Source organism: Gavia stellata, chromosome 4 (genome assembly GCF_030936135.1).
Source record: "Gavia stellata isolate bGavSte3 chromosome 4, bGavSte3.hap2, whole genome shotgun sequence".
In the NCBI taxonomy this organism is placed as follows: domain Eukaryota; kingdom Metazoa; phylum Chordata; class Aves; order Gaviiformes; family Gaviidae; genus Gavia; species Gavia stellata.
The window spans coordinates 65,312,296-65,336,391 of record NC_082597.1 but is presented as its reverse complement, the minus strand read 5'-3'; the positions used below and the strand labels follow the sequence as shown (position 1 = coordinate 65,336,391).

The following is a 24,096-nucleotide window of genomic DNA, read 5'->3' as shown; positions in this document are numbered from 1 at the left end:
TAAGGCAGGAGACAAGATGCACTCTGATGGCTGAATACAGTAAAGTTATTCAGCTCTAAGCCTGCCTAATCACTGAAGTCAAATGTAATGAATTTACTGGTGTGATCAAGGCCTCAGGGAGGGAATTTTCCCCTTTTGCAGGAATGGCACCATACGTGGCCAGGAAATCCCTTGGCCAAGGCAGGGGCCATTGCTCCAGTGCACATGTACAGGGGACAAGAGAATGCCACTCTCTGTGGGCACCACTATGGGCAGCAGTACTGGAAACATGTTGGGGAAGGAAAGGGAGGCCCCTGAGCTCTGGTACCTACAGAGGATCTCAGGTAGGCAGTCCAGAGAAGCGTAGTGCCATGGCACAACTTGGGAGTACGCTTAGCCACAGTCACTGCTTTAACTGCTGGGTAGTCCATCCCTGCAAGCCAGCTTTTAAACAGAACTAGAAGCGAGAAACTGCTCAAGTACTTGGCCTACTTTTGGGCAGCCCAAGCCAAGTGCCGAGCTGCTGCAGTCTGTCTGCACCAGTAACTCCTCAGCAAAGGCTGAGACATTCTGGCCCCTCTATATATTCTGTTCGCCCCCAAAGCTGGGTGCAGGGCTGGGTTATAGCTCTTCTTGAAGTATTTCCACAACGCAGCCATGATCTGCATCCTGCACTTCCGAAGGGAGTTAAAGCACTGAAGCTCGAGATACACACTCCACATAAAATTCTGGTCTTCATCAACATGCTAGCAAGTCACTTTTAGCACCTTAGTGAGTTGCCCCGTCGCAATCAACAAATTTTGGCAGGCAGCTCATGGGATTTTAAAGCTGTAGCTATCCATTACTAAGAAAAATGGTTGCCTACATTGCTGTTAAGAAAGAAAAATGAAAAGACGAGTACCACAGTGAACCCTGTAATACTGTGTCCTATAGCTTCACAGGTATCCAGAAAGGCACAGGTATATGATAAGCTGTTTCCAGGACTGCTGAAATGACTGAAGATATATTTGATGCTTAAGATTAATTCGGAAGCTAATAACTCAATGTCGCTTTGGCTCAGATTCAGTGAGAAAAATAAAGAGAGGAAATAATGTCTGATGAATGGAAAACAATAGGTATAATGGAGATAGAAATGTTACTTTCAACAAGCTTAAACACCATTCTTATAAAATACTTCCGTGGCTGTTAGTCTGGTGCAAAAGAAGCAAAAAGTGGGGGAAAGAAAATGGCAGACCTGAAATGGATCAGCACGAGGAACTGCTTCCTTCTTTGAGTACGTGGAGTGCAAGGACAGAATTGTCCTTGGAGTGTCTTCAAGGCATCCAAATTCCCAGCATGTCCATACATTTCTTGAGTACCATTAAACCCCCAGCAAGCTTATGGCTTCCAATGTACCTTGCCCATTTCATAGCTTTTGCCCAGAGTCAGATCATCTCAACATGCTTTTGATATATTGGAAGGGTGAACTCATAAGCACACCCCACAGGAGGCATCTGGGATGGCTGAAAGGAAATTAGCCACCTTCTACATGAGATTGTGTGTTAATGACTTTCACTACCATGTGTGTCACTGTCACAGCAAAGACAAAGACAAAAATGAGCAACAGAGGCCTCATACTACTCAAACAAATCTCCCACGGCCACACCACCAGAAAAACCATGTGCCCCATCTATTCATCCACACCACCACCAGCTCTGCAAATATAACTGGGAAGATCAATGGCAACAAAACATCAATTTTGTTCTATTTTCTTTATGTCTATGGTGCTTCTATATGACAGTCCTCATGTAGCAGGGGACATCTCATGTAGTCCGAATCCAGGCTACAGCACCATGAGCTAAGACTGAGCAATTCTACTGCTGCTGGGGAAAAGCAAGGGTGACAAGTGTCAGTAAAAACATCTACAGACATCTGGAAGTGCTAAAACAAAGACAAGCCGTCATGTGAAATGGGGAAAGAGCCACTGCAGTATGAGGCCCATTTTGTAATGGGCAAAATTTGCCTTGAACTCCTGTCTTACATGAGTCAGTCAGCCTCACACCTCACAATATTGAGGGATGCTATAATTAGTGAAAAATGTATGACATCGTCATGTCTTGGATAACACATAAAGATATCTCTAGCATTGAAGCATGAAATAATAAGAGTAACTGATGCTATTAATTAACAAAAGTAAGTTTATTTTATCAACATTATAAATATTTTCTTTCCCTCCATTGAACTCCAAAATGAGATAGTAAAACCAGTACAATGGAACAATTCAGGAGCTCCTCAGTTCTACTGAAAAGGGTCCCCTTTAATAACAAATTAAAATGGAAAATGACATTTTGTCCAGCAACCCCAGTAGCTGAGCATCCCTAGGTACTTTGTCATTCAAATGGCACAGTTCTAAAAGTGTGTGTGCATATGTGTGAGTCTATATATATGCATACTGATATTTATAAATATACATATATATAGTAATATACACACATAAATAGACACAGCCCCAGAACAGACACTTTTAGTAAATCAAAATGTTTTACATGTAATTTAAGTGGGTTCCCAGCTGCACACTGAAATTTGGGCCCTGCACAGTGTAGACACAATGATACTGTACTAAGCTAGACTCCAAGTGCTTAAGATATTCAATACGTACATGTCACCTTTAACTGCTGCAGAGTGCCTGCTTCTGGTGGCTGTCCAAAATCGAGAATCTCATGGCACTTGAAAAGGGGTAAGAAATAATCCTGCAGCATCCTGGCCCCAAGTTCCTTCCCTCAGTGAACCAACTTCTGATATTCTTGGCTGTGTGTGAGCCATTGCAGAAAACAATATACATGCTCTGTCATCTACAAATACAATACATCGCCAGTATCTAATGCGTTATGTGTGCAGTGCTTTGGGACACCTTGAATATTAAAGGCACTACATACAGCCAGCTCCTATCCTATCTCCAGTGCTGGGGTTTATTTTCATCCTACAGTAACTACCTCCTACTGAGCACACAGCACGGGCAGCTTTCCAGAGGCACAATAGGCTCACTCTGATCATAGCATCATTCTCCAGCTGCCGGGAAAAAAGGCAAGCCAGTCTCTCTCGAGTGCTCTAAGCTCCTTTGAGCAGTTCAAATGGCACAAAGGAGCTTGGGAAATCTGCCCATCCTGCCAAGCTGCTCCAGAGCCAGCCCCTGCTGCGGCCACCCCCCTGGGCACTAGGGATGTCTCACCAAGGGGAGGACCACTGGGGACAGAGAGGGACCAGACCCAGCTCCCTTATCGTAATTCACATGTGGCCTCCAGAAGCTACCTCTGATTAGAGGAAGCCTTTACTGCTCCACCTTCTTCACGGGACTAAAGGACCAGGAGCTGCAACGGGCTCACTGACCATCCTCTGCTCAGCCACTGGTCTGGCCTCAGCACAGGACAGAACCCAGCCCCTGGTGTCATTGAAGATTCCTCCATTTCTCACTTCAGTAAAACAAAACAAAAAGATAAAACTGATACTAATATAATTCTTATTTTTCATCAAATATATAGAAATATTACAGCAATGTCTTTCCTCACAGCTGGGACATGATGCAAGGCCTACAATGAAACCACAGCGTGAGGATCTTCCTTCTGGAAATTTCACATACACCAAAATTAGACTCTGATTTTTTTATTTTAACAGTTGCCAAATTCTGTTCTAATATATGCACATACTGACCTTCGCCATAAGCCCCTGGATGATTATCAAAGGAAGGAATTTGGCTTTCATATTTTATTTTTTAAACAAGAAAGGTAAAAGACAGAAAATAAGACAAAATACATTTCATGTCGCCATTGATCTATAGATTACAAATATATGTAGTTTCCTTCCAGAGGAAGAAATACTAAAGAAATATTTTGCTCATATCAAATGAACTTTTGAAAACAGAAAAAAAAATATATAGTTTTCAGCTCCTCCCTCTCTGCCATAACACTCTTGTTTTAAAAAAAAAAAAAAAAAGAAAAAGAAAAAGGAAAGAATCGCATTCATTTCATTTCCACAACTTCTACCAAGAAAGAAAAACTTATCTGAATAATGACCTGAGTTATTTTCATGGTTTCCAGACTCCGTGTAATCCTGATGATCACCATCTACCAGAGACCTACACCTAGCAAAGTGTGTGAAAACAAACACCCATAGATCTTTCAAAACAAACAACAAAGCAAAATTCAAAAATCTATTGCAAGAATTATGCCAAAAGTGGGCTGTAAGTGTCTTCATGGGAACTGGTCAGACAAAGTGGAAGTGGAAGCTCTGCTATTTCTGGCAGTTGCGTTGCCTGTAGTGATTGAAAACCTGAAGGTGAACATTTTGTGTATGCCTGTGTGTATGTGTGTTTGCTTTCTCTTTTGCGGTTATAATCTTTGAGGTAAGACAGAGAACAAACGAGTACAGAAGACATGGCTGGCCTGTACAGTGGCTAAGCAACTTTATGTTTCTGAGCCTATAGGGGGTAATGAGGCAAAGAGCTGCTGCTTGTCCTTCTCCAGTGGGATAGCCGCTCTGAAATTTTGTTCCCTTGGGGAATTGGATAGTTTACAGGTTCAGCCAAAGAAGGTTTTCCTGTTCCCAATGCGACTGGGGCAGTGCTCATTCATTTGTTGACGGCAGCAAGCCTAGGCTGTCCGCTGATGTTCTAAGTCTCCTTCCTACCTCTGGCCATAATGCAAAGGGGACTGGGTCCATAAGTCAGTCCATCAGAACCCCGTCAGTCTTGCACAGATCCCTCCCCAGTGTAAAACCCATCTTTTCAAAAGTAAAAAATAGCTATCAACTTTCAGGCAGGCCTGAAACCTGAGCAGAATCAGGTTGGTCATTATATGCGCAATGGTGGCGTGAGAAACCTTGCTGGTAACCTTCTGCTCTGCCATACAATGTGGTGTATCCCATATAACTCCTTTCCATACAAATGACTGTCTCATGAGGATACAGTAACCATGTACTCAGCAACAATGAGGAGGTTAGGTTTTGTTACTGCTGTAAATCTAAATGTGCCCCACAGCCTGGGAACCATGGCAATTGGCAGAGTCCTCTCCAAAAGTGAGAAAACTCCCCGGTGATTGAGCACTGAGGACGCAGCTTCCAAAAGGATAGCAAAGGAGGGAATGCAGCTGGTAAAAACGTTGGGTTTTTCCTAAGGGCATCCAGAGCTCCTCAAATTTTTTGCTACTGCCTGACCATTTGTGAAGATTTAACACAGAGATAACAGGTACTATTTAACTGATGAGAAGTGAGGGGAATGGGAGAATAAAAGGAATGCAGGAAACTGTAGGGATGGAGGAGGGCCTGGTTGGGTGTTTTAACGTCCCAGTTAGTTTGGTTCCCCCACACCCTCTTTTCTCTTTCCTTTTTTTTTTTTTTTTTTTAAATAAATTGTACAGATGAACATGGGAGAAGTTCATGCTACTTGCTGGAAGCAATAAAGGTAAATTTCCGTGGCCCATGGATTCCACAGACCTTTGAGTGTCCCGCCTCATCCATCATGGGCTAACTTATGGAACCTAACCGTTCCGTGGCAAGACTCAGTAGCCCTTAGAAACTGGTGGCATGTCCTCAGGTATTTTCCATGAGAGTGAGAGACACGTTGATTCCATCAGCTTCTTCCTCACACGATGCCTGAGTGCCTCAGGTGCAGCCTTATGATTTCCAAGGATCCTCTTCAATGTTTTCAGACATCAGACTGCTGTCTCCAGATCCTCGTGGGAAACCATTTGGTAGTTTTGTCGACTGTCCAGGTAGGAGGCCAGATCTGGGTCACCAGCTTGCTGAGCCCTGTCACGAGGGGTCTTACCCTATAATAAAGAAACATGAAGAGAAAGTCTTGTGCTAACTTATTTAGAAGAACAGATGAAAGCATGACCCAGAGAAATTACTGCAGGAAGGATTGAGGCAAATCTGGAGAATTTACTTATTTGTTGTACAAGTTGGTGTTAAGTTTTTCTATCAGAGTCATGAGATTCTGAAGATTTTCAAAGTCCTTGTGTGGTTTAAACAAATCATGTAGTTCTGCAAGGACATGCTATTTGATACATCACACAGAAGGGCTCACATGCTGGAAGAAACTGATTTTTCATTCTAGGGCTACAATTCCTGTGAGAATGAATATGACACACAGTACTGTAGCTAGCACTTGAAAAGTGCATTTCACAGACTACACACTTTGCTAAGGATGTGCAGAGAGAGATACCCAACGTTTGAGATGAGTTCAACATGTCTCATTCTATCTCAAGTACAAATCATTTTTCAGTGCATCGATTTGCTACTCTGTTATCTGATCTACCTTAAGAGTAGTGTTAAATTGGACCACAAGTCTTGATCCTAAACTATGAAAAAATATTGGAAACACGTTAATGTATCTCCACAAAAACACTCCTGCTCCTTGGATTTCTGGGCAGATGAAGAAGAACAAGTCAGAAGCCACTTGTCTCGATTTCAGCTCTTGCAGAAAATATCTTTTGCAATGTACAGTACTCTTATCTGAAAAAGAGATGATTTCTCTCCCCCTTATAGGCTAGCCCATACAGCATTACATGGTAGGAATTGTTTTGAATTGTCTTGCTGCAGTGGAGGCGCTTCTGACTCTGGAACCCAGAGATCCAACCACCTCTCACCTGCTGACCACAGGGTGCTTATGTTCAGAAACGCCAGAGGCACAGCTTCTGGACCATGTTCCCAAGTGATCAGATTGTTGTATTGACAGAATATTCCTAGGGTTTAATTTTGCCCAGACTTCTTTCTCAGCCAAGTGTACACCGAGAGAGGGTCGTGGTTAGTGTCACATCAGTGAGCATAGGAGAAAGCGAGGGCAAAAGAAAATGGTTAGCCATCCTCACAAAGCAAGTCAGCCACAATAATCAAGCCTCGCAGACGCTATGCAATCACAAACCAAGACTTCCCCACGTGGTCCTTGCACACAGGCCTCTCTTTTGACCACACAGGAGGAGGATGCTGCTGTGCCACGGAGATGGCAACACCCAACACACCGAATAGTTTGAGGCCAGGCTCTCACTATAGTGAAGATGACCCATGGTGGGGAGTAAACTGAAGTCTCTTGTACTTGTTTAAATCAATACAGTTTTCTAAATAAAAATAGCTTGTTTAAAAAGAGCTGCTCTTGGCACACATGAGGAAGCCTCAATCATGCACACAGCAGGGAAGGATCCTGATCAGTCTCGCTTGGCTGCAGTATTTTATAACTGGTTGACAGGGCTGGGTTACCTTGGAGTCCGTCTTTCTCAGAGAGGCTCCCGCATCTACCAGGAGCTGGCAGACGGCACGATGGCGCTGGCAGGCTGCCTTATGTAATGCTGTCTCACCCCTAGACCAAAGTACAGAAACCAGCAGTGAGACACATCATACCAATGTACATTTATGAAGTATGAGGTGCAGAGGACAGACAGAGAAGGATGCTGTATTTCTGCAAGGTTCCCTCTTGCTGGCATAGGTAGACTTGTGCACTCTCTCCCTTAGCACCTACATCTTTTGACTCAGTAGGAAAGCCTGCAATGCACAAATAGCAGACAAAGAACTTCTGAGGGCTGGGAAAGAAACATGCACAGGTTTTTTTGCATTCAAAGGACTGAATGTCACATTTCCATCCAACCACCAGTTCTGCTAACTGCTGCAAAGGCAAACTAGCCACCTTCGTATTTCACAGCAGGCAAAACAGCAACGGTGTTTCTTTCTCCCTGCAATTTCTTTCCTCAGAGTCATTCTTGGACACATCCGAGAAAAATCCTGCCCATCAAAGCCATGACTGGTGCACTTGCTGCCCTGGTTCTGATACCCTGCTCTCTTGGATACATGAGAGCAAGAGCTGTGGTTTTGTTTTCCACCACTGGACTGGTGAGCTACTGGGAGAGCTTGAACACATGCTTTTCAGAAGAGAAGGCTGTGTAGTGGGAGCAGATTTATTGCAAAGCTCCTCACTCAGACTGGGGCTATGTGTAACAGGATTCTGAGACTGACTGTAGTACTGAGGTTAAAGAAACCTATCTAGATTTGCCTAGGAAGAGGAGGAAAGTATGCTTTGAGTGGGTTGAAAAGGTGTCCTTAATATTAGTCTCCAACAAGTAGCGCCATTACATAACCTTCAAAATAACAAAAGACAAGAAATACATGTAGTAGGACAAATCTTGCACCTACCTACCCAGAAAGTGAGATTGCATAAAGGAATTTCAGCCTCAGTCCATGACAGGGCAAATTGAAATATTAATAGGCAACCTTGTAATGAATCTGCCTCTGCTGCATAAGAACTAGATTCAGAATGGGATACTATCTGATTTCCCCCTGAGGATCAAAAGACAAATTCATGCTGCCAGTTATGGCTTGAACCTCCCATTTTCAAGAGTTAGCGGTAGAGGGACCTTTGTAAGGGGAAGCTCTCATACCCATGTTCATTTGCACTTTACTTCAGTGGCTGTGCTATGCTACTGCATGAAGAGAAACTGGCAGTCCATCCATACTCCATCACTCCTGGACTGCACACATGCACCTTGTGCAGAACCTTCCTGGCATTCTCAGTTAGCAGAGGAGGGCACTGTGGGATGAGGAATGGTAGGTTTAACCCCTATGAGAAAGGTTACTTTTGCTTCCCATATATTCCATATACTTCCCAGGATTATTCATGCTTCTCTTATATACTATTTGTGACACCTGGATTATACAACAAGATGTAGAGCAGTCGGGAATTGGAAAGTAAAGGCTTTTTTCCAGAACAACAGAGGTCATCGAGGTTCTAGCTACTCAAGATATATCTTCGACTGCACAGGTTGTGGCCACTTGGGACAGCTAAGGCTTGATTCACTCTGGATGAATCAAGAAGGGACTGAAGAAAAGATGTAAAGCAAGGAAAGTTATTTCCTGATTTCTGGAATTTACCCTTCAGGTTGCTTCCTCAGTAACTGGATTCTGGAAGTATCAAAGCACAATGCAGGACTTGTATTCCTCTAGAAAGATTAAGGAGTCATAGGAAGCAATAGAGAGGAGGCCCTATTTGGAGTTCAAGAAACATTTGTTTTAGGCCAGAAAACCACATGAGGTGGTTGTTTGAGTTTGGGGGAAACTTTTGTTTGCTTGGTGTGCCATTTTGCAAGCTTTTTTTATTGAAAGTTTGCACTTGAAAAACAAGAAGTCTGCTAGGTTAATGCACATAATGTGAAGGACAGGGTAGGTTGTACTTACGTTTCACTGTCTGTCATGTCCAGTAATTCAGATGGACCTGCAAAAGACAGTCAGGTATGTCATATAGCATTTGTCTGCATGACTAGAAGAGTATGACCACCAGAAGAAGATTCCCGGTGCAAATATGTAAAAGAAACCAACTGAAAGCTCAATTTGCACAAATATGCCAACCTTCAAGGTAATATTTGCTTGTGCAAGCCCTTGCACTAGCAAAATTCTGAATGCAGAGTCACTGCTGGAGTGTCAGCACCAGGGAGTAGCAGCCTCTAAATTATACTGGGAATGAATATTCATGGAGTTTATTTTCTCACTCTTCACCTTGCTCAATTAAGTGGTTCACATAAGTACAGTGCATTGAAAATGCTGATACACTGGAAACCCTGATATATTGCAAGTTAAAACTATTGTTAGTACTAGAGGGAAAATGTCATTAGGAAGTTGAAATTAGCCAAATTCCATCCTGAATGACATCTCTGTGCTACTCCATTTAATAGCGTTATACAGAATGTAGATCAGGGTGGAATATTCCCAGCGGTCTTTATATTGATATGCAAATCCTGTACTCTACTGGTTAGCAATGATCAGGAAAGTAAGATTAACAGAAAAGATTTTTGTTAAGTGGGACAAAATAATGCAGTTATGCTAATGTTCTTTTGTCCTTGATATTGACTACTGGCAGATGTTTATACCAGCAAATTCCATCACTGAATTACAGTGATATAGAAAGGCTAGGATCTGGATAGCATTTGAAATGATAAAATCTTTTCTCTTTGCAGTTTGGCTTATTATTCTCTCCACTGCTCTAGAGTGTAGTGCCAGATGGTATGGGGCAGTTAGTAAGGGGAATAGTGAAACTTTATAGGAATTTTCCTTTCTGTGCATGAATATTTCTCTTCAGCACACTTTGACTTTGAAATTCAAGAGTCCTCAAGAGCTTACAGCAAATCTCACCTGAAACTGAGGAATTTCACACTACTTGCTCACAAAGGCCTACACACAACCTCTCTATACTCCTTTCGCTCTGAGTGTGTGTCAAAATGGATCAGAGCAGCCCTTCTCTCCCTCACTGCTTTTACAACATATGCATGCAGTATCATCGGGGCAGCCGGCTGCCTCGGCTCCTGGAGCAGCAGGCAGCTCCTTCACTTCATCTTCTGTCATCATGAGAAAGGGGTGGTCAAAAAAGCAGCATGCTTAGTCCTCAGTGCACAGGGCATTGCATACCTATCATGGCAGTTCTCCAAACTCATTAGCCACTGTCAATTTTTAGTATAAGGCACCCTGACTCTACCGCCACACATCCTCATCTCCTCACTTGGCAGTTATGTGTTCAATCCTCCCAAACAAAAAGAAGAATCACTCATGACTCCTGAGCTCCCGTTAGCATGAAGAAAGATACAGGGGGCTAAGCAGGGCCACTTGTTGAGAGGAAAGAAAGATAACTCCTGAGAAACGAAAAAGAAAAAAAATACAGATGAAGAAAAAGACTCATTTACATCTCCCAGGAGAAAATCATGTGCTCTTAAAAACAGAGGCAATTCCCCATGGCTTGCTGCAATGTCACATCCCAGCAATAAGTAACCAGGAATGGGCTGCAGTGTGTTAGAAAAGACACTGCCAAGTAAACTGTGATTTCTGTTCATGGATGGGACAAGGAAAGTTGTGATGCAAAGGTGGAACAGGGTGACTGGGCTGGCTGTATAGGACATAAAGGTACTTGCCCTGGTAAGCGGAAAAAGGCGTGAAAACTTTAGGAGGAAGGATGGAGAGAAGTTAGAAGAATACGACCTGAGAGGGAGGAGAAGCTGGGGCAGAGTGGGTCTGGAGAGATGGGAAGCCAAGGGTGAAGCAAAACTGGTCTGGGGCGGGAAAAAACAGCAAGGCTAGGACAGAGGAACTGAATGCTGAGGACTGAGCGGGCAGCGTGCGAGTACAGACCTGAGGAGGTGCCAGGTACATCCCGTCTGTGTGCGAAGGGTGCTCTCCTGGGTACTGTCCCCAATAAAGCATTTCATGGGAGTGCCCCAACTCCATCCCAGTCATATATAAGGGCCAGATATTGGGGTTAATCGATAAGCAGGACAATGTGCTACCAGGACTCATTTGTTTCATTTTTTCTGGCCTATCTCTGAAGCTGGAATGGCCCAACTCACACACAGCCTGAGATGTGCCCTTTACTTCTTTATTTTATTTTCACTTGTGCTTCTCTTAAACCATCTCACGCCCTCCTCCTAATTCCCTTTCCCCTCTTTTTTGGACCTCATTTTTACATCAGTCTCCCTGGCGCTGCCAACCGACCATTCCAAATCCCCCTCTGCCCAGGGACAAAAGCTGCACAGATGTGGGAAGGGCTGGCACTGGGAAAGCTAACGGCACTGTCATCCTGACCCAGCAGGGAGGCGGCTGTTTTACTCTGGGACAAGAGGCAGAGAAAGAAAAGGGGACCAAGGCGCAGAGAGAGAGAGGACAAAATAACCCAATAGAAATCCGGAAGGGAAATGCATGAGTGAGATTTCTATCAAGGAAAACAGCAGGGGGGGAAATAAAAACAAAAGATAGAAATGTGTGGAGAGGTGGAGGGAGGAAAAAAAGGAAAGAGAAAGAGAGAGAGTGACTCAGGGGCTAAAGAATGGCAGGATGGGGACGGGGATGGGGAGAGGGGGAGAAGTTCGCATGAAAGGAGCTGAAAAGCATGACACACTGAGGGGAAGCCCAGCTGAGATCACTTTCTTTCCTTAACATCTCCGATGATAGACTGTCTGTGTAGAATGATTAACTTTTTTCCTTCTCTCCTTCTGCCCCCTTTCACTCCACCAAAGCCCCTCTCCAGTTTCTCAGGAGGCAAAGCAGCCTGAGCTGGGGATGGGAGGAGGGAAGGGAAGGAGGTGCTCAAAAGCAGCTGCCATTTAGCTGAGCTCACTACAACATAAAAGAGAGACTAAATGACCATATTCCAGAGGCATTTCCAAAATATACAGCACCATGCAGTCCAAAAGGCCTCCAGGCCCTCAGCACACCCTGCCCTCTCCAGTGGATGTAGTTACAGCTACCCACAGGAGACCCACAGCTATTAACCCCTGCCAATCCCTTGTCCTGTCAGTCCTTCATAGAACTGGGGAGGAAGGGTATTTGCTTTAAGCGGTAATGTCAGACGTTATCGACATTTCTGGCTGTTTATCTGTCAAAACCCTCTTTGTTTAATGACTTGAATGAGGTTATTATCTGGGGGACAAAACTGGATTTGGTTCTTTACCTTCAAAGAGGGAATATTTTTAAAATAATAGTAATCTGCAAAGTCAGAACTCTTTCGAGCCTTCCCCCAACTCCATACTCCTTATTTTTACCTGATGTGAAGATTAAGAGTGTCTGGTTTTTACTGCTAGTGTCCTTTAGCTCAGAATTTCCACTGTAACATAGAGGGTAGCCAGGCTATGGGAGCATGCCTTCCATTGTAACTGTCTCTCAGCCACGTTGACCTAAAATTTGGTAAACTTACACATGAGACTATTTTATACATTGTGCCATCTAGGAAAACTAAGCTGTTTTCTGCTTAGGCCCCTCACAAATGTCCATTACCGTAAAACATACTGCAAATCTAGACATACGAGCAAATGTCAGGAAAACTCATTCTCCTTGAGTGTTGTTTTCTGATGACTATTCAAACTTTGTCCCTGACATACATCTCTGTCACGGCAAAATTTGCTTTCCAAAAGCCTTCTTTGGAACTCCTGAATCTGGTCAGGATGCAAATCCAAACTCACTGATGGCGCTTCACTATTGACTTGGCAGTGCCAAGAGTAACGAAAGCACCCTCCTTCTTACCAGAGGACGCTATGTAATGGAGCAAGGACATTGAGGTCTGAGGTCACAGAAATGTTCAGGATGGGATGCTTTACTGACTGACCATTCCACCAGAAGTTTCCACCACAAACTCCTAAGGCAAGTCTAAACATCTTTGCTCTCTTCTGTTTAAAATTAAAATACCCTAGATGAACTACAAAATTCTTGTTTGTCTTTTGAGCCTCTAGAGAAGAGGAGAAGACAAGGAGAAGGCAAACCTTGGAATGTCTTGTATACTTGGTTATAAATTATAAATAGTTCAGAACTCCCACATAAAGACTCCAAGCCAACTTTGATTCCAAATACAGATGATGATTTAGGAGGTCCTTTTTCTAATGGAGCTTCTTAAGCCTTCCCAAATTCTGTTTGTGTTAAGCAAGTAAACAGTTAACTCTTCTCTAATGTGTATGCATTAGGACATAAGACAGTTGCTGACTGCAGCAATAAACAGATGTGGTTCTGATACCTACTAAGTTTGGCCCTCGGTTTCAAGCTAAGTGTTCCTTAGCCCAGCTACAGACAGATCTTAAAAGGTGACCCTCCTACTACAAGCAAAAGACCCCTGATTTAGGAAGGCAGTCTTGAACAACACATAGGTCTGTGTATCTGCCCTTCCTGCACAGGGGATAGAGAGAAACTGTTTTGCAGGAATAGCAGCCAACACAACTGTTCCTGCAGCAGTAAGCAGCTGTCGTCCTGACACCTACTACATTGGTGCTTCAGCTGCTATTCCAGGCTTGTGCTAGACCACTGCTAAGTTTCCGGCAATACTGCACAGCAGTCTCCTTGTGTGACTCATCTTTGCTTTTTCTAATTTGAGAAGGGTTATTTTCCTCCCCTTAACACATGAAACCATTCTGATCAAGATCACAGAATAACCTCTCGTATTATTGTACCCTGCCTGTTTGCAGAAAACATAAAGCCATCTCCACAAAGGACAGCTTCAGCATCACTACACCATTTTCCCTCCTTCATAATCCCAGTGGTATGGGCCCCACTCCTGTATTGCATTTGATTCACCCCACTATTTTCACACTAGGCAGTTAAAATTCCTGGTACGGTTGTTTTTGACTTGTCTTGTTTTGGTTTTGTTTTTTAAAGATATTTTCCCTGTGTGATTAATAACAGGTTTTCTGTGCTGTATGCTGGAGGGTATTTTACAGTGGAACTCCTATTAATATTAACTATCTCCAGTCATGTATGGGAAGTAGACAAACTACAGAGGAAGTGTGGCTGGGCAGAGGTAATTGCCAGAACAGGGGTAAGACTCATTTTTATCACGGGTTGATATCAGCAGAAATGAGAAGCTAGATACAGGGAAAGCCTTAGATTTTAGTAGTGTTGGATTGGGTCTTATACACTAATTAATGTTGAGAAGATGCCAGATGCCAGAGAATGCAACAGAAAAACAAGGACATTATGATGATGATGATTCAGCAAGAGAGCTCATTTGTAACTGAGAAATGCCCAGGGTAGAAATGAGTTTCATTAATTGCTTGGTGGGAGAAGAGAGGAGGCCCCTATTAGAGCATTGTCCCATGCACTCTCTGATCCCTGGAGAATGTTAAACAAACAATGCATTTGGGGAAGCCCAGAGGACATATGTCTGGAAAGCTGCAAAAGCTTCCTGCCATCCTTGGGGATAAAGGCGGGGGAGAGGAACTGAGCTGACATTTGCTCAATCTTCTGATTTGTCTTTGTCTAACAGTCTGTAATCCCTCACATTTCTCTATTCACTTCAAAAATTCCCATGGATTCCCTGCTCACACCCTTACCAGTTTAAATGATCTCATTTTAAATCTTCACCAAAGGAACGGTGACTGGGTCAGACTGTAAGTTAAGGTGTATGTGCCTAAGAAAAATCCTGGAGAGGTAGCCATGACAGTGAATTGGCACAGGTCACGTGCATTGTGAGAACAGATCAGAGGCAGTAAGAAATTTAAGTGAAATTATGTCTGTCTGCAGAATTCAGAGGCACGTATATGCAGTGTGACTAATGAGATAATCCAGAGAACTTAAATAGGAGGTGGAGTTAGCAGTGGTGAGACTTGTTACAACTTGTGAGAAAAATAGATATAAGGATAACTAGATACTTGGATATAAGGCCAACTACCCTTAGCTACCCCTATGTAAGTATCTATACATAAAGAGTAAAGGAGCAATTTAGATCCCTCAGTCAGATATCTGGGGCACAGTTTGGTTGCCCACACACAGATATTTTGTGCCATTCGATATGCCTCTGGGCAAGTTTTGGGATGCATTTGGAATGACAGGGATGCTTGCTTGGGCTCCAGCTGCCAGTCCAGTATGGGTCTCCTACAGGCCTTGTATGTTATCTTGTAAGACCCATGCAGATGTCCTGGATATCCAAGGGCAAATGACGTTATATAGTTATGTTTAGCTAAATGAATGAAGCACACAGGTAACTATCAGCTGAATCACATGCTGGGTTCTAATAACTGTTTTGACTAGGGTCTCCCTTGAGCTAGTCATGCTAGAAGTCTGCTGCTATTAAAGATGCCCTCCTCACTTCCATCTGCCACTGAAAGAGGACAGGTGTCCTCTAGTACCTCTGTCATACATGAGCAAATGAACTGAGTCATAGATCTCTGTGGCAGTACAGGAAGTTAGACCCATAGATTACATGACGCCTATATGTAAACACCTAAACTTAGGAGTCAAGCTAGAGCTAAATCCCACCCCAATTAACAGAAATGTTAACAGATGGTTATTGCCTCTTCCTTTGCTATGAGCTGTGCTTTTGTCTTCTTTCTGCACAGTCTCTGCAGTAACCTTCTAGCATTACCTAACACTTATTCCAATTGCCAAAGGCAGTCTCTGTGTTTAGTGCTAACACTGCTGCTGAAATAATATAGCTGATTTTGACATCCAGAAGTCAAAACAGCCATTGATATTTTGAAGAGGGATCAGAGAAGAGTTACAAGAATGTTTAAAGGACTTGAAAACATTTCCTACAGTGCAGGAGGCTGGGATGACTGGGACTTTAGCTCTGCGTGCAGAGTAGTGACAATATTACTGTACCACCCTTCAGCAACCAGTGAAGGAGATTACAGTAGTTCAACAGGCAGAAACTCCTAGATGTGACTGCCTCAAACGTATGTACACACACGAATTGCTGCATAGCCTGTGTAAGCATGCAGTCCTGCTACTGACAAAGATAAAAAGAGTTGAAAGGAAAAAAAAAGGGAAATGGCATGATCACAGCCTATAAATATAAATATAAAATGGAGATCATAAATTTTTGTTATCAAGTGGTCTTGAATCTAACAGAGACATAATATTGGAAGGTTGGAAGTGAAGCTGGTGAATCCAGTCTAGAAATAAATGCACAGATTCCTAACCAGTGTGTTACTAAATACTGAAATAATACCAATGGTTGGATGGGCTCTCCATTGCTGTAAATGTTTTAATGGAGATTAGATGCTTTCTACAACATATGCTCTAATTGAAAAACAAATTAGTTCAGAGGATTCCTATGCCAGAGGTTCTAACTAGAGCATCACACTGCTTCTTCACAGTCCCCCAACTGATGCAACTGTGAAAACACCCATCTTCCTCAAAAGTCATCTTTATTTTTGTTTCCACGCTTTCTCTTTATCTGGAGCCATCACTGTCATTGTTGCCACAATCCTAGCCTCCTGCTCACACATGCTGCAGGTAGACATTTTGCTGAGTGGTTTTACCTGGCTGAAGTACAGCTTTCTGTGGATTTGCCCACTGTGACTCACCATGCTCCAGGATGTATTTCACAATCTCACCATGCCCAGTCTTGGCAGCATGGTGCAACAAGGAGCAGTGATCAGGTCCTTGGATTAACAAATTGGCTCCTTTTTTACAGCATTCTATGAACTGGAGAAAAAAAACACACAGAAGGATAAGATGGGAGGAGCAGAGAAACAAATATACAGGCAAATTATCTACTAATTTTTGTAGGAGGTCAGTACAAAAAATGGAATAAAATGAAATAAAATATTACTTTAAAGCCAGCTTTTAGGCCCCAATAAAAAAATATCTGAAACTAGTATTGACAATTCTATGGGTTAAGAAAAGCAGTTTGTATTTCCTAAACAATAAGACATTGCTAATATACTGGCGATGAATTATTGCTTGCTAGCAATGCTTGCAAAACTACTTCTGGTGAAGCTGTTGGGACATTTGAAAATATATGTATTTGACAGAAAATTCTGGCTTCTCTACTGAAAATTTCAATTTTTCCTTGGGGTAAGGACGTGGGGTAAGGACGGAGAGGAAACAGCAACCAGCCAGGTCTCAGAACTGCTGCAAACTCGGGAGGGGGTTGCACTGCAGATCACTGCAGAAAAGAGGGAGAGGATTGTGACAGCGGGGCATCATGTGTGATACAGCACATCTGAAGAAGGGCAAGAAGTTTCCCTGTCAAAGCAAACTCAGGCAAAAAGTTTTCAAGAAGCGGAAAGGGAACAATATTTCTATGACTGCTGGTTGAACGACTGCTCCCCATATGCTGCAGCCACAAGTGCAGAGGTGGAGGTATAGAAGGGGCACCTGCAGGCAAAGTCTTGGCCTAACAGTACTGTCATTTTTACAAATGGCTTCAAGCTGGCTTCTCACAGATAAAATTGCGATCATTAATCACAGTCCTCATCCAAATTCGAGGGCATGTTTTCAAATCCTGACTTGGCTACTGAAAAAGGCAGCCTGAATAAATGTCAGACATGGAACTTCAGACTTTGGGCACAAAATATTTTTGCATGGGTGCCTTTTCCTCCCAATAACTAACAATACTAAGACACTACTGTTTTGAGACATCCATCAGATGATAAAACACCAAGCTGAGGTTTGTTCTACCTGGTCTGGTGATTGCCTAGGTAGAATTTAAGAAGCCTCTAGCATCTCTAGGGGCTTGGCCACCAACCTCACTGCTGTAAAATATCCTTTACTGTGTAAGGCTGTATCAGAACCCTGCTGTTCAGTGTAGCATTTGTCAGTATAGTAATTTCCCTGTTAGTAACTGACACATTGCTCTGTGCAGTGCGCTGTGAATTCTGGGCTGAAAGGTGCTGTCTAACACCAGATCCTATTCACTCAAATTTCACACCTCACCTGACTGCTGTGTTCCCCTAATATTCAGGGTTTCCTGGAAAAGCTGTAAAATGCCGCTTGCCAGCAGTCCCTATAGCAGTCTATTTATGTTTTGAGCAGAGGTGTGATAAAATTTACAGTATATCAGACCTGCAAAAAGCTGTGAAAAAGTGGACACTCAGTGCTCTGTACTTACCTTCAGCAGATCACCAGCTATGACTGCCTGTAAAAGTGCTGCAAAAGACAGAAAACTAATGTTAGGCAGAAAGCATTATGCACATAGCCTCACAGCTGAGAACATAGCTCACAGTATGGGCAAGTTAAGACCAATGCCTCAATCCACTTGCATTCTCCTATACTATCAAAAACAATGCGAATGCTGCACTGGCAGGCAGATGGAAGACTGCCCATATTGCACAAAAGCTGCAGGGACATCAAGCCAGCGTTTCCAATGCTGCCCTGGAACTACATGCTTCTATCTGAATTTTTGCCTTAAGACACTTCAGGGACCTTTCAACAGTGTCCACAGGGTGGGCACAAGTCTCTGGCACCTGAGCCATCACTGAAGACGTCAAAGTCATAAACACAGAGAACCTGAAAGTATCCTCAGACTTCTCAGATTTTATTCATACTGACAGTGGAGTAGTCAGTCCGTCTCAAATACATTGAGAGTCCCAAGTAGCAGATGATTAGGTGGCAAAATAGAAATTTCTTAATAATTATTTGTATTACAAAAACATTTTGACATGCCAGTGGGCAGCAAGTCCCCTGGGTTTGGCAGGCAGGGTCAAACACAGAGCAGGAGCTGTCCCCACCTTTTTAGCCCTTGTAATTTAAACTGACACAGAAGGAAAGAGAGACAAAAAGAGGCAAAGTGAACAAAGGCTCACAGGAAGGCAAGACAGAGCCGTACAGAGAGCCGGGAGCTGCTCACTACCCGCTACTGTCTGCCCAATGCCCGTTAAAAAGAAGAAGGAAGACAAAAGCCCGGGACTCTGTATTGACCTATGTATAGGCTGCATTCAGCTAAAAACACCATGGTGGCAAGTGACACAAAGATGAGAACTTGTTACAAATCTACTGCTATGCAGCTATTTCCTCCTTTTTTCCTCCTTCTCCCTATCATGATATATATAGTAAAAAACAATTACAAATAATCTTTCTGAAAAAGCACTTACTTAGTTTGCATCTTAGAAAGCATTAAACATCTGCCTCAGTTCATACTTCTTCAAGAGTGTCTAAGCCCATTTCTGTCTTCGAGTCTAGGCAGCGCAATCAAGTTAAGCATTTGCTCAAGTGCCGTCCTTGATAAAGATGCCAAAAGCTCACATAGGGAGGAACAAGGGGGAAAGAAAACGATAGTATAGACTTGCCTCGGAAAAATAACACATATAGAATTCACACTGTGCAGTTTCCTGAGGAGCTTGTTACAGCTTCAGAAATGACAACACATCCAAGCTAAACACTGCAGAAAAGGAAGGGCGTGCAAAGACAACTCGACAAATGTCCCTTTCTTTGAAAACACCTGGGGTTGTGCATGGCTTTCTGGCCTCGGCAATGCCTCATGCCCTAGCCATGCAGCAGTGGGAAAAGCAAAAACCCAGTCCAGCTAAGTTCTGACTTGGGAAAGCAGTAGCGGCAATTCTTGTGGTATTGGATTTAGGGCAGTTTTACGGTGACCATGAGTTAAACTAAGTCCTGCAAATCCCCCTGGCATCTGTGGGAGCGAGGTCATACATGTGTGAGGAATGGAAAAAGACAAACACCAGCAGGTAGGAGCTAGAACTAGAAAAATACACGTACATCTTTTCTTCAGATTTTATTTTCAGTGGTTTATGTCCTTTTTCCCAATAGTTCTAATACTGGCTGAGCCCAAATTAATAGCAGAGCGGAATTTAGCCCTTCTGTCATTCATTTTACCTTTTTCCTCATTTTTCACTGATCTGGTCTCACTGCCACATTTATTCTGTGGGCTACTGCAGTCTGGACTTGTATAAATATTTTGCTCTCCTCACACAGGCGAAAATCAAATTAACTGGTGACACCAGCTTTTCATTGCTTTCTACATCCAGTATTTTAAGACATGGCTTCCCCGAAGTTACTTCCTAAGAGGCAGAGGTACATTTTCTTATGCAAACCATGCTTAAGATTATAGTTCAGAAAAGCCAGGAGAGAGATCTAGAAAACTATGAAGTGAAAAGAAAAGCCTGGCAAGCTGTGAGAAATCTTCTATGTTGACATCTTCTACATAACCAGAGGTTGGTATGGTGATAAGGCTATTAGGATAAAGCAGCTCTAAAACATTCAACATAATTAGACCAATCTTTTCCTCTCTTTCCTAAGCCTCCAATCCAGCAAAGCATTTAGGCAGGTGCTTAGCTTTGAGCTAATCACATTCTTTTCACCAACTTTACCTGCACACTTAATTTTAACTGCTTTGCTGGAGTATAACCTATTGCATAAATGAGTACTTTACAGATCAACAAAACCAGCTGGCATAACAAGCAGATTAGACTACAGTAAAATAATTCTGTGCTGTAAGCCAGGATGCTGGAAGACTTAGAAGCTATGGAACTAGGCATGGAGAAAGGTTCTTTAGAATAGGGAACACATTTACATAAACATATGAATATTGCTTAGCACACTAACCCCATAAACCCAAATGGGACTGCTGGGCACATTGAGGAGAAGGGTGAAGGTGGCAAAAATCACCTGGTTGTTGAAGAGGTGGTAAAACAAGCAAGCAGATGGCATTGACAAGAGAAAGCAGACTGAGAAATTGGACAAAAATGCTGTTAACATGCAGTTCCAGGCTAGCTTAAAATTAAAAACATTAAAGTGAGAATGGTTTTATTTCTTCTGAGCAACACTGCACCACTGGTGTAATATATAACATGAATTATTCAATTGTTTTATCATATCATAAAATACCTTCAGGTCTTAAAGATGCCTCAAAAATTACTTGATTTAATAAATATTTAAATCAACTCATTATTTTCTCAACTTCTAAGACAAGCATTTGTCATGACTAATAAAAATGTTTTATTACCTTTTTCATTTTTTTAGCAAGCAGATTTATTGCTGATGAAAGGTGACAGCTTGACAAGACTGGAGACTGAAGTGCTCTGTCCGTATAACAAGGAAGCACTCAGCCTGCAGCGGTGGTAGACTCCCCAGGCTGCCTTCTCAGCAAAGCTCAGCCCTCTCTAGCGGTACACCCCTGTGGACAGCCCCTGCTCCATCACTGACCTCTCTGCTGAAACTGCCAGCATATGTGTCAATCACTGCCCAGGGTGATGAATCTTGACAGAAATAATTACCTGCTAGGATATGGACAGCCAGAAATGCAGACTAGGTATGTAACAGCTGCTAGAGACTAGCAACTTTTAGTTTCCACTGGTTGAATTTTGAGAGAAGGTTCTAACCAACCCTGTGGGACAACTTACAAAAGAAACCTCATTTAGAAAAAAACAAACAGAAACAAACAAACATCCCCAAAATCTACCCCAAAACAAACAAACAAAAAGAACCCCACACGCTTGACTTATAAATTCAATATTGAACAGCTACAAGTGGATAATGCACTCACAGAAAAAAAAGCCATGTTAAAAAAGCTGCTAATTGAATTCTGGTAATACTGCAAGCTAGTGCAGCTTGAGACACAGGAAAAGCACCTACTAGTACATCCACACATGCCAAAACCAATGCCTTTCCTGTAGCATGTGTCACTCATTGTTTCTATGTTAGTGCCCACTGTTCCTATTGAAAACAGCTATTTTTTTTCATATTCTAAAAATATATGTTAATGTCACTGAGTTACAATAAACAGTTTTGTTTCCCAGCCATAAAATTAACCTGCTAAATCACAATTGCTCTCTGGTTCTGCATGTGAAGTCAGCAGCATTAAAACAGCGCTGCAAAATCAGTCATTAAACACTGGGAAACAGATAATGAACGAGTGAGGTATTTGTACCCAGTAATTTCAGAGGCTGCAAGATGCCTAGGAGGTCTCACAGGGCTGCCTGGATGGTCAGAAGAGAAAATAACCCTACATAGACAGCAACCTGGTGTCCCTGCAATAGTTCCTGTTGCGCATCTCCCTCCATGGACTACAGAAGTTCTGGGGAAAATTACCTCCAACTTGCAGTACCTAAATTAAGAGCCAAACTAAGACAGAGAGGGCATCCTTCAGAATGGCATGATGCCAGGAGGCATGTCTGATCACCTGTGAAAAGAACAACCAAACAAGGGCAAAATGGGGGGTCCTCCTTTTAAGGTTTTCCAAGGTATGATACTCCTGGGACCAGGCAATGCTCATGCTCTCAGAAATTTTGGGAGCTCTTTGTATAAACATACAGGTGCAGCATGTATAACATACAGGTGCAGCATGAGAACGCCTCATAAATGTAAGGGCTAACAAAGACAGACCCACGACTGTAACACATCAAAAGAAAACAGCAGGAGAGGGGCAGAAAACATTGACACCATCTCACTCACCTCAAAAGCAAGGAAAATTCTCAGAAGCATCACGAGTAAGGAAAACCTCAACCGACAACTACCCCTTCCCGTCTGCCCTGCAGGAAAATTCCCTCCTGATCCCAAAGCTGCTGATCAGCTTAACACCAAGGACATAAGCAGGGCTACCATCAAGCCAGAATTTTGCTGCTAAAACACTTTCAGAAAGAACATGGGGAAAAAAGATTCATATAAACCCTTGTAGGTAATATTTCAGGATCACAAGGTTCTTTGTTTGAAGTAAGTTGACATGGAGGATATTTAGTAAGTTAGTTAAATAATCATTAGTAAGTCAGTGAGAGGAGTTGGCTTTCACTGGAAAGAATCTCAAAAACCAGTACAGTTCTGCAGTCTGCCAGTGTCAGTGGTACAGGAGTAATGTGTCTTTTTAAGTGAGTACAAGTTATTCATAAACCATAAATATCTTCCAGATTTTACCCATCAGATTGCACACCTGATCTGACCCTTTCCACACCATATTTGCACCCACTACTGCTATACAAACTAAGCTACAGAGAATGCTGATAAAAATGTGTGACTGTTTTGAGGTTTTCACCATCTCCAGGCAATTCTTTAGTGAGGGTCTAAGAACTGTCACGGGAGGGAGCAGAATTATACTTTAAAACAGAGTTTTAAATAAGTACCACACAAAGGAGTTGTCACATCCATGATTAAAATGCAGTCAGTTTGAGATTTATGAATGAAATGCAGTTTGAGAGCAAAGTATTATTTGCAATAATACATCTTACCATGGGTTAAAAAATACCAGGCTAACAATGCATCTGATCAGTGTATGACAACATCCAAGCACATGGGAAATTATGGTAGAATTCAACTACCATAACTCCAACAGAATTCGGGCTCATAAAATCTTTAGCTCTTTCAAAAGACACAATAAGACAGCTGATGATCTGAAGTGATGAGGACCTTGTAGAAACCTCTTTTATCAGGCAGTGCCTGCGACTGTCCAGCCCTTTCTAAGACACAGCTAATGCACCAATTCAGCACTTGGAATTGATACGCCATCTGCATTTCAATGCTAGATGTTTCTTACTGGTTAGAGGCAGCTGATAAAAAATATGAGACATTAGAGCTTTGGTGTGGGGCCCCCAGAATTTGAGCCTCAGTGTCCACCATCATCTCCTGCTAGATTTGCTCAGGGGAACATTTAAGAAACATCTCATGAAATACTGCCTCGCTGAAACCTTGCTGAGCTGATGATGAAGAAGAAACTGCTGCAGAAGGTGACATCATGAAATTTCTTGAGAGTTATTAAACTTAACTTGGCCTATCATGAGCTTCCAGAACATTTCCAGCTCTTTATTGCTGTTGTAGACTTTGTGAAGTTCACAGAGTCAGAAATTTAAAGTAATTACTGTTTTACACATTGAGAAGTTAAAAGCTGACTCTAACTAGAAGAGTGCTTTTACACAGCTGGAGTCTTCTGAGCTGTTAAAGATCAGCATTACAGAAATGATAAGAAAACAA

General features: G+C 42.6%; 1 protein-coding gene across 2 annotated transcripts in view; it reads right to left on the bottom strand.

The window, feature by feature from the left end:
• Window positions 1-5,663: 5,663 nt before the first annotated feature.
• The window catches only part of DGKI (diacylglycerol kinase iota), a 110,417-nt gene continuing 91,984 nt past the window's right edge, over window positions 5,664-24,096 (bottom strand). For both annotated transcript variants that reach the window (XM_059816128.1, XM_059816129.1), the window contains 5 exons: window positions 18,290-18,327; window positions 16,761-16,881; window positions 9,172-9,208; window positions 7,207-7,306; window positions 5,664-5,780 (listed from right to left, as the gene is read on the bottom strand). In XM_059816128.1, coding sequence (XP_059672111.1) covers window positions 5,664-5,780; window positions 7,207-7,306; window positions 9,172-9,208; window positions 16,761-16,881; window positions 18,290-18,327 — 413 coding nt within the window. The remainder of the gene's footprint in view (window positions 5,781-7,206; window positions 7,307-9,171; window positions 9,209-16,760; window positions 16,882-18,289; window positions 18,328-24,096) is intronic.